We start from the raw sequence: 11597 nt of genomic DNA, 5'->3' as shown, positions 1-11597 counted from the left end.
GTCTGCAAGTGTTCCCCAAGATGAGCAGACATTTCTAATCAGTTTTAACTTGATAAACAAGTGATGTCTTGCAATACAAGTGGTAAGTGATGCCAAATGTCACATCAATGGTTCTTCTTCTTCTCTCTCTCTCTCTCTTTCTCTCTCTGTCTCTTGCTGCTGGATTGTGGGTGATCATCTCCCACGCTTGGATGCTCCCTCTCAGACTGAGGTGTTTAACAGAAATCAGTGATTTTTCAGAATGTTGGAAGGTGCCCACAACTGGCACTAGTGTATTTTTTGTCATTTCCAAGCACCTATCGACAGTCCTTTGCTTTTCCATACAAGAGTAAGCTTAGGCATGCTTTGCTTCATTCTAGGTCAGCCTGCCTGCAGATATAGACCCTTTCCTCTGCTGCCTTATTGCCAGTCACATTAAATATAGTATATGACAAGAGTTTATTAATACCGTACTGGAGGCAATACCCTTGCAAGTGTATATAATGGCCCTCATGCAGAAAAAGGTTCAAAAGAAAGGCGATAAGAAGAAGGAGATGATCACTGTGGAAGTTAAGGAAATATCAAAAAGTATGAACAAGGTATGTGAATGGCCGAAATTGCAAGATTTTATATGGAGTCTACATCTGCATCTCGTCTGCAGAGGAGAAGGAGAAAAAGGCAGAGGAACCCCTTACTTCAGATGAGATTACGGAGATGTGTAAAATGTGGGAAACTGCCAAATTTTGTAGAAAAAAAGCACCACCCGAATAAGACTGTAGCAGGCAATGAATCTGTTTAACGACAATGCAATGTCACTTTTCAGTGAAATCCTCAAAAGGAGGCAAAAGCAAGTGTCCTTGGACAGGTTCCTTGTTAAAGTTGCAGGAAAAGAAAAAGATTCCACTGAGACAATAGATTCCATTAGGTATAGTGAAAGTCATCCTACACAATAACCCTTCCCTCTCTTGTCTCCCTCACACAAACCATGAAGGTTTTCAAAGATCAGCGCAGGTTAATTGATTTTTCTTTATATTTTGCATTGTTTATTATTTTGTATTGTATTACAGAATTGTAGTCCCTTTTATATGAATATTTTGGGGTTGTGGAATGAATCATCTGAGTTTCCATTATTTCTTATGGGGAAATTTGCTTTGATATACAAGTGCTTTGGATTACCAGCATGTTTCTGGAACAACTTATGCTGACAAACCAAGGTTTTACTGTATTTTAATAGACACTCCTCCTTAGTTAGCTTATTTTGAACAAAAGAATTGTTTCCAAGCATCACCATGGGAGGAGGTAAGCACTGATTATACCTATTTTGTGAGACATGGGGCCAAAGGAATATTCAGAGAAAAAACCAAATACCATGTGATTCTTTGGGAGCAGCCAGCAATTTATTCTAAGGAGCAATGCACTTAGCCCCAAAACAACTTCCTTTAAGCCTTCCAATGACTTGTTTCCTGAGAAAGTGTTGATCTCAAATCCAGTGTAGCTCAAATAATTTGAAGTATAAGGATAAGAGGTCATCAGATTCATGCAAACAATAAACTGTATTTTCCTCCCACTTTTAGGGGCATATTAGATTCCAGGCAGCTGGGAAATTTAAAAAAGTTTTCTTTTTCAGAAATTTCTTCCTGGACATTTACCATAAAAAATTTGAGAAAGTATCTCTTGATTTTTCTGCTTAATATTATGAGATCATTCTTTTCCTTCCTTCAAGAGAAAATGAACTCTCAAATCCTCAAAAAGAAAAAAACCTTGGAGAAAAAGAATTTGCCGAGAAGAATGCTATTATCCTCTGGCAAATCCTTCCCTTTCTCTTATTCTCAGTCCTGCTGCCTCATGCACAGACAATAACACAACATAGTTTCAGTGTGGTGATTGGTGCTATAAAAACGCAAAGTTAAATAGAAGCCCACAGTAGTCTCCTTCAGGGTAAACATGGCTTCTGTCAACAGAGAAAGCCAAAACCCTAAAAGCGTTGGAAAGCAAAATTCAGAATTAAACAATTTCTGGATCCTGCTTATTTTTTAAAACAGAAGTTCTAAATGCTGTAATTTCAAGCATAGACTATAAGAGGAGGAAAGTTTTTAATCACTATTAAGAATAGGTCAAGAAGAAGTACATTTAAGAAAGGTTAGAAACAAAGAATTTTTTGTTAACAAGTGCTATTTAAAAGGGGGATATATTACTTTGAGACATAGGAAAAAAAAATCTTTCTTTAGCTATCCATCAAAACACTATCTTTGATGAGATCTCATCTCTTTGGGAAAATTATATGTGATTTACCCGAATATAGAAAACAATAGCATCAAGGAGATTTCCTTTCTCTGTCCAGCCCCAAGAATTGTGATTTACAAAAATACTGAAATTAGCACTGAATGTTTGCTACACAACAATGTTTACATTGCGGTTCAAGAGGAAGTTTTAAATGTTGGTTTTCAAGTTACAGAAGCCCACAGCAACCAAAGTAATCTGTCTGGGTACTTCTTCATTTTAACCGTGAAGGAGTTCTATGATCTAACTCACCCCACTTGAGACGTCTCCCATCTGAAATTTACTTCCAATCTTTGGCAAAGACTACAAAAGACACGGGTGAGCTCCGGAAGGTCATTGGCTTTTAAATGATAATTTCTGATTATAAATGTCCCCAAATTTACCTGGCAAACACAAAGAAGAAAATTTCAATGACCACTACCCAATGGCAAAAAGCCCAAACGAATCCAAACCAAAACCCAAACAAACAAAAACAACAAAAAGCAAAAAACCGCTATGAATATTTTACTCTCCAGGATGTATGTGTTTATATTTCCCTGCAGTCTTTCAGGTATACATATTGTCTACAAACTGGGGCACACTAAGAATTACATCATGATTTTAAAGATGAAATATCTGCCAAAAATATGTTAAAGTCTGCATGACATTTTGTTATTGTGGCAGCACTATAATTTATTGTTAGACTCTACTGTGGGTAAATACAGAGTCACAGGTGAAAGGCTAAAAGTAGAAATCCTTAAATGATCTTTGAGAATCGGGAAAATGCAATTTGCCTGACCAAAGTTAAGGACAAGTACATTATAGTGGGGAAGAGATGAAAATGGGCAGCAGAAATAGGAATTTGAGCCTCTGAATCCACGGGATGAAACTTAAGGCAACTGGCACTGCGTGCCTCACACCCCCCTCTCTCTCTCGGTGGCATGATATCTAGCTAAAGTGTGTATCAAATATCAATTTAGAAGAGAAAAGCATATACCAGGGGAACGACAAGCAATCTGAGAAGGAGTCTGGAAAGTGGCTGTCTGCGTGTGAGGAGAAACATTCATCTACACACATTATATACTATACAGATCTCGTGTATGCTCAGTTAAGTGCATATGAAGTCCTTTTAACAGTCTGGAGTCCAAGCCTTTTCCTTAGTCTACTGCATCTTGGCGTCACGTCTAGCTGTTGAATAGAGAAATCCTCAAAACAAAAGTCTTGGGGCCTAGGCCCCCTTCATCTCAAACTTGGCTGCCAGCAGAACCCCTGGGGGAGGTGTATTGTATGTTTATTTCGGCTCCAAGGCGCACACTACTGACGCTGTCGAGTCTGATGGGGAGAAGCGGCCGGGTGCCATGAGTCTGTAACACAAGTCCAGGTGAAGGCACCAGAGGGTATCACCGGAGCAACTGCGAAGCGACCGACAGCCCAAAGTCCTGTTTGCAGCCGGCGGACCCGGGGCCCCGCCGAAGTCTCCCCGTAGTCCCGCCAGGGGGCGCCAGGACCTCGCCGCGCTCCCAGCTCTCCCGGACCCGCTGCGCTTAACTCTAGGTGTGACAGGAAGGCGGCATGACCCCGGGGGTGCGGCCGGCAGTAGGGGGAGCCTCCTCCAAACCCATCAGCCTCGCGTTCCCTCGGATATCGCCCTCGCGTGAGATCCTGTTTTGTGTTTTGTTTTAAAAGCCTTCTCCGTCCCGGTACTGCTCGAAGGCGTAAATGAGAGACGGTGGGAGGGGTGGGAGGGGGAAATGGAGAAAAGAGGCGCTGGGGGACTGAATGCTTTCTTTAAATTACTGCTGACACCTCGGTTCCAGGCCCCTAAAATCTCAATCAACAATCCATTAGAACTCAACAGGAGTAAAACGAAATCCTCGTTTAAGTGTATTTATCCGATCTCCTTTCTCTCTTTCAAATGCAAAATCCATTTCAGCATATGCCCCCTTCTTTCTCTGGCCTTTCTCTCAAGACTGGCAGCCCATACCACTCTTGTAAATATGAAAGATGCTAATCATATGACATATCACGTCTCCGTCGGAGCCGGAATAAAGCCTTCAGATTTGGGATCATTGCCTCCAGACAACAGCTTCATCAGCCGGAAAGTTGGTTTTTTTCTCCTTTCCTTCAACTCTCAATCCCTTCTTTGTCTGGAGGAAAATGCAGCCGACTCGAGCCACCCAGGCCATATGGTTCACTCTGTATTTTCTTAGTTGAATTCTGTATTGTTTCTGTGACTTGCGAAGTTTTTTTGGAAGTGCGTATAAAGACATAGAAGAGCTCCTCGCGCAGGGAGCCCTGCCCGGCCGCGCCGCGGCCGCCCCCTCCCGGCCTGGAGCCCCGGCCGCGGCCTTACCGCACCGACGCGACCCACCGCCGAGCCGGCCGCAGCTGTCCGGTCGCTCGCGGTGCGGACTGCGCGCCTCGCACGGCGCCTGGCACACAGTAGGCGCTCGAGGAGTGGTGGGGTTAAGGAAGGCAGGAATACATCCGCTACAAGGGTCAACCCCGAATAACTGGGGTTCTAAAATACACTGTGGGTCTCTGAAGAGAGGACGTCGTCTCGCTCTCTCCCGACACTAGGAACACTGCGTTACTATCCACGCAACGCACGTTTTCCTGATTTCTGTAACTCTCTCTTTTCTTGGCTACTTACTTGAATTCGAATTTTACGGGGGTAGGAATCGGGTCTGTCTTGTGCGTCGCATTGTTCCCAGCGGTTGGTGCAGTGCTTGGCACACACTGGGTGCTCATTCAGTATATTTTGAACGTAGGAAGGAGGGATGGTTGAAAGGATGAGTTAAAATGGTCAACTGATACCCTATTCCCCAAAGATGCTCCAAAGATACGATTAAAGAGACTTCTCTCCTAAAACGATTCTAATTTATTTACTGCAATATCACCCTTTTTTAAAAAAAAAAATCTATATCAGCAACAATTTTAAAAAGTACATGTATTTCCAGTAAAGAATTCAGTTGGGGGGGGGGTGTTTTTTTTCTTTAGTGGGGAAAGGAGAGGGGAAAATCAGCTTTCAGATCTTTATCCATCGCTCTGAATAAGTTTTGTGTTTTCCAGGTTCGGTACTGTCCGGGCGAGGGAGCAGGCTGCCAGATTTCCTTTCTCTCAGTCTAACTCCTTATACAAACCCAAAGGGCCCTTTCACCAAATCATTAAATTCTACAGAGGTGGTCAAGCTCGCACTGCTTTTCATGAAACGGAGAAAGAAAAGGGTCCTTGAAGTTTAGAAGATGCCCAAGGAAAACTCCTTGAATGACATCAAAAGAATGAGTTTCCATAGCTGTTGAAGCACGAGGGCCGTGTATCCGCACAAAGGGGGACCGGGGCACCGGGACGGGCCCAACGCTCTGTCCCAGGACAATTGGGTCACTGAAATAGGGAATTAATTACCATTGGAGAGTGGGCAGCCCATTCACCACTGGCTGAGTTTTATTAAACGCCAATATAAATAACAAAACAACTCTTGTGGCTGCACTATTCCTACACGCCAAAGGAAGGATTAGGCTGGGGATTAACATCTTAAAGTCTATGAGACTTTCTGACTCAAGGCTCGGAGCTGGTAATCGTGTTTGTCTCCTGGTTCAGCGATTAGTGCTCTCTTTCTTGCACTTTCCCCTGGATCGCCAATGTCCCTTTTTGCAGGCACGGAGGGTTAGGGTGGGGGAGCCTTCTTTCACTAGTGGGTCCCCAGGCCCCCATTCACGCGCCGGCTGTTCTTTTCCTCTTACCTGAAGAAAACAATCAGAAAGCTGGCGTGGATTGGCAACATCTTCTAACAGGGATTTCTCTCCTTCCTGGGAAGGACGAGGGGCACTTGGGTCGCTTAAGGAGTGAACAGAAGCCTGCAGGGCGCTGCCTTTCCGGAGCTGATGGGGAGAGGGTGAGGGGCCGGGCGGAAGAAAGGGAGCCTCCCCGCGCTTGCAGGGCAGATTTCGCCATCTTCAAGATGACCTCGTGCGTCAAGATCGGTTCCCTGAATATTTGGCTCCAGGGACTAAGGCACTTTGTGCGGGCTGGGCGCGAGGATCNTAGCTTGCAGGTCTCCAGGACTACGCTGGTGCCCAATCCTCCCGGGACGGGATCCGAGGGGAAAGCCGGGGAAGACTGAGAATTCCCTGGGAGGGTCCAGGACGAACATGGGGCATGATTTTACAGTTACTTCTGTGGGTTTCCTTGGCTTCCCGGAAGGGGACCGCCAAAATATCCGAGCTCACACTAACTCCCAGCTCTTGTCGGCACAAATGACAGACTCTGGCAACGCGAGGGGTCCTCGGCGACGAAAGCTAATCTTTCTCAGCCCGGTCTCCCGGGCTCTGGAAACGGTGTTTGTAGCCCCCAGTGGAGAGCTAACGAGGTTCGGGATTGGCTAACTGTTTCTCGCCATCTTTCCGCCTTTCTGAGAGCTCCCTCGGGGGATTAGGACATTAGGCTATAAAATCCCCTTGGCAGGCGCGTCACCCTGCCCTTTTAGTAGGGTGTAGACGCTCCCTCTCCTTGCAGGCAGGGTGATTTACTGGGAATTGGGGGACAGGCTCGCTGGGCAGNAAGCCCCCCAACCCCCCTCCCCCATTCACCTGCAGCAGCATGAGTTTGGGGAGGAGACCATTTGTCCTCTTTGGCCACTTGTGAGGTCGAAGTGTGGATGGGATGTAGCCTATGGCCCCACAGCAACACCTACCCTAAACTTTAGGGCTTTTGGGTCGCCTCAAAGTTCAAGCTTCTGAGAGGCAACAAAGACTTTCTAAAGATCTCCACCCTTTCACCCCTCCCCTTACTACACTTTTCTCTGGCTACACGATTCGACCCCCTTTCTTTCGAAGGCTTAGGGATGAGTTTAAATCATTGTGCTCCCATTTCTTGATAACTGCCTGCTTTGAGCTTTTGTTCTCTTAAAGTAGGATTGCACACTGAAAGAGGGGCTGAAGATGAACAGTTTGACCCTTCAGGACAGTTCACGCAGTGGACAGGAGCGGCCCTCGGTCACCGTCCTCACTGATGCTATTCACGCGCTCCCCTCCCCCTTCGCATAACATTTCAGCCTCGTTTCATCTGGACAATCTTTTAGACCACACAAGTGCCTCTTGAATTTATTTAAGTTAAAAGAGTGCTAGAACAGACCAGCGAAGGATATTTGGCGTCGGTCACGTCTTCCCAAATCTGAGTACAAATGGAAATTTCTTTCTTTCAGCAAAACTGAGCAAAATGGTGAACAAATAGAATTCTACAACTGAGTGTGAATGGTTGGCTTCTGGACTTTACTAGCGTTGTTAGATGGTTCTTGGGGTTGTTTCTTTTCTTTTCTTTTTAAAAATAATATTCTTCATAGTGGGAAATATTTCCAGAAGTGCTCTATTACTGAGTGATGCTTCTCTTGAAAGCTATAATACAAACATACAACCAAAATTCTTAGAATTCCAAGATGATATAAAGGGCGATTTTTTAAAAACTCTATACTTTGCACAGTAATCTAACATACATCGCTGCATACACCCAAAGAATCCCTTTGGTGATTCTTTGAACTCAACGATAAAATTCTATGAACTCCACCATATCCTTATATTTATATAGATTAAGGCTGATTTATGTCTGTTTGAAACTTTCAGTTTCTCCACATAGTTTTTCCTTTTGAAGGAAATTTCTGGAATTAGAAACGTGCAATTTACCCTAATAACATTTACCTTTACTAAATATCTGCACAGAACACACTTAAATATGCATTATTAACTTCTTACAGTGTAGAAAGTTTAGATTTTGACAAGAGAAAGCATGTACTCTCCCGGTGCATCATAAAAACAAAATCCTGTCAGAACATAAAATCTGGGGAGTCAGACACCCAAATGCTGTTAACAATCAACTAAGGAAACCCATTGTGTGTTTCACTAGCACTCAGCATTAGACCCAGTTTGATTTCCGTGACTGTTTAGAGTTAGACAAGACTTACCAGGTTTTCCTTTAAGCCTCTTCTTAACTGGAATCTGATTCTGTTCTTCACCCAAATATATTTTGTCATATCAACCCAGCACTTTCCAGCCAAACCAAAATTTTAAGACAACCTGTCCAAAGGGGTATGTTCCTACTGATACTGAAGTAAACCTTCCTTTGCTGTCTATTAAATTATCCGATTGGCTTATCATTCTTTGCAGGCAACTCCTACATGAGATGTAGATGTCTAGAGACTGACACTCACTGTATGATTCTTCCCATCATCCCATCATCCCAGTATTTCTGTTTAGCAGTCTTTGATCATTTCCTCAGAGCCCACCTTTCTCATCCTGTTTCATTTTTTTAAAATTTTTTAATGTTTTATTTATTTCTAGGAGAGAGAGAGAGACCGCGTGAGCAGGGGAGGGTCAGAGAGAGAGGGAGTCACAGACTGAAACAGGCTCCAGGCTCTGAGCTGGCAGTCAGCACAGAACCCGACGCGGGGCTCGAACCCACGAACCGTGAGATCATGACCTAAGCGAAAGTCGGATGCTTAACCGACTAAGCCACCCAGGCGCCCCACATCCTGTTTCATTTAAATCAAGACAAAAATCCTGCATCCACTGCAGTGTTCCTTCAGTCTTTACCTGCTAGCCAAGACTTTAAAGGGTTCTTTTAGAAGGACTGTGAAGAGTATTGTTGGGTCTCGGTGATCATTACCTGCAAAATAATGTTAAGGTATACACTCACCCAGAGCAAAGCACTTCTGGTAACTGTCACTACTGACCTATATTCTGCTTGATCAAACTCTTTTTTAAAGTTCTGATTCTGCAGGCTCATAATCCAGAACCAGAGACCCAGAGAAGTGTGAGAAAGGCAGATGCTGTTGTTTGGAGGCTGAAAGTGCCCCTCTCTCTTCTTTATAAATGTTTGCACTTCTAACACATGAAATCAAGCTGTTCTAAAAAGATCGAGGGGGCATCTGGAGAAACAATGCTTTTAAACCTAGGGAACTTGCTTTTCTAAGTGGAGGAGAGGCAAAACACAAATATCAACGAGCAAAGGGAAAATCGTCGTGGTTTTCAAATCATTTCAAGGCAGAAGGAAGTCTGGAGGCTGGAGAGCTGCAGTGGGCAAAAGTCTCTTTCATGGGATTCTAATTTTCATTTCCTTTACTTTGCGCCTTCCAATCCTGCTGTTACTCCATGCAGAAAACATTAAACAAATGAAAACCGTGCCCAAACGCTAACAACCGCTTTCATCACGCTCTTCTCTGAAATAAACTTGTTCCCAGTTCCTACAAACTGAAAGACACAGAGACCTGCAGACAAAAATCTTTGCCTCTTGCCACTTTTCAACTTCCGCCGGGCCAAAGGCGCCTTGCTTAAACGTAATTGGCAAAGGGGATCTCAAGGGACCTGTCTCCTCTCCACCGAGTGCAGATTCATCTCAGCCACTCAGCAAGGGCTCACGCTCGACCCAGCGCACACCTCTAGGGACTCTGGTTCTGACTCAGAGAAGTCGGCGAAGGCGACAAGAGGGTGGGCGTGAGCGTGGGGAGGAGGGGGGGGGGGCTGACGAGCAATTCAGAGCAAGTTTCCTCCGAAGTCCAGTGGCCCTCAGCTCTGTTGTCCCGTTGAAAAGCGCGAGTACCGGGAGCACGGGCCCCTTGTCCCTACAACGCCCCCCAGCGCGGAGCAGAGGTCACGGAAATGTCAGCCCCGTCCCGGCGCCCGCAGGGGCTGCGGGTCGGCCGCTCCTCCCACTCCGCGGGCCGCCACCCTCGCAGGGAAGCCACCGTGTGGTCTGGCTCTGCGGTAAACCGGGGTTAACCCGCAAACAAAGCAAAACAAACAGAACAAAGCAAACGAACGGACAGAACGCGTGTCAGTTCCCGGAGACTCCGTTTGTCACAGGTAAAATGGGGAGGGTTTAACTTTAACCTGTGAGCGCTTTTACGGTCACATCCTCTACACGCCCATCTACCGCCCCCTCACTGGATCTCCCCTTCTAGAAGGAGGCGCCTCGATGACCTTCCTACGTCCTCTTCCTTCACCCCTTCCACGCCATTCTCTCTGGAACCCAAACGCGCTTGCCCACCGTGTGGCCACAACTCGCCACCCACACCCCACTCCTCCCTTGACCGAATGAATGCGTTTTAAAATCATTTACTATTTGATACAGCTCCCAAGAGTCTTTGCCAAGAGACGCCCGGTAGCCCCAGAGGGTAGCTGCCTTCCGCGCGATTCTGACCCCCATTAACTAATTCCTCGGATCCCAACGCCCCGGAGCCGAGAGGCCCGGCAGCGCCTGGTGCGGTGCGCGCGCGCGCCGGGGCTGGGGGTGGGGTGCGGCCGCAGGGACGGGGGCGGGGGGAGGGAGCCTGCTTCTCCCCAAAGGCCCCCGGCGCCCCAGCCCCTAATNAGAAAAGCACCACCGCCACAACACACGAGCCCCGGGCGGATCGCCGCGGCCTCCGGGGCCCTTGGCAAACTCGCCCGTCGGGAGAGGTGCCCCGCGGAGCCGCGCCGGCGCCGCTGCTTTCCCGCGACGAGCAGGACGCAGCGCTGCGCTCCCGGCAGCGCGGAGAATCGCAGCACGAGCCAAAGTTAACAGCGACGCCGAGGCGCGGTTAGGGAGCCAACTACGTAAGTATCCGCTCCCTGTCTTCCAATTTGGAAGGGTGTTTCCGGGACTCCGTTCCACCACGTCCGAGCACCCTTTGCCGGTGCAGAACCTTTGTCCCGGGGGCTGCGGTCTCTTTCCCGGCGGGCACACAGCCGCGAGGCGGACGAGCCGAGGGCGGGACCGGTTGGCTGGCAGCGGGGACACAACGGGGGGCTCTCCGGAGCTCGGAGGGCGCTGGCGGGATCTCTTCCCTAACTACGTTCCTCCTTGGCGCCGCCCTTCCGAACCTGGCCTCGCGGGTGCGCACAGGAGCGTATCCCGCCGGCTGAGGCCTCTGTGTTGACATTTCGTTTGCTTCTTTCTCCCGCCCCGCTCTCTTCGGTAGGATGTTTGTCAAATCCGAGACCTTGGAGTTGAAGGAGGAAGAGGACGTGTTGGTGCTGCTCGGCTCGGCCTCCCCCGCCTCGGCTGCGCTCACCCCACTGTCGTCCAGCGCGGACGAAGAGGAAGAGGAGGAGCTGGGTGCGTCGGGAGGGGCGCGCNTCCCCTCCAGGGCGCGGGCCGTTTCCCGCGGCGCCAAGACCGCCGAGACCGTGCAGCGCATCAAGAAGACCCGTAGACTGAAGGCCAACAACCGCGAGCGCAACCGCATGCACAACCTCAATGCGGCGCTGGACGCGCTGCGCGAGGTGCTCCCCACGTTCCCCGAGGACGCCAAGCTTACCAAGATCGAGACTCTGCGCTTCGCCCACAATTACATCTGGGCGCTCACCGAGACCCTGCGCCTGGCCGCC

General features: G+C 47.8%; 1 protein-coding gene across 1 annotated transcript in view; it reads left to right on the top strand.

Moving 5' to 3' along the window:
* The first annotated feature begins 11189 nt into the window (after nt 1–11189).
* NEUROG2 (neurogenin 2) overlaps nt 11190–11597 on the top strand; it is an 839-nt gene continuing 431 nt past the window's right edge. The window contains exon 1 of the mRNA XM_077755000.1: nt 11190–11593. Coding sequence (XP_077611126.1) covers nt 11190–11593 — 404 coding nt within the window. The remainder of the gene's footprint in view (nt 11594–11597) is intronic.

This window comes from Crocuta crocuta, unplaced genomic scaffold (assembly GCF_008692635.1).
Source record: "Crocuta crocuta isolate KB4526 unplaced genomic scaffold, BGI_CrCroc_1.0 scaffold52, whole genome shotgun sequence".
NCBI classification, from domain to species: Eukaryota; Metazoa; Chordata; class Mammalia; order Carnivora; family Hyaenidae; genus Crocuta; species Crocuta crocuta.
This window is presented reverse-complemented; position numbering and strand designations above follow the sequence as displayed.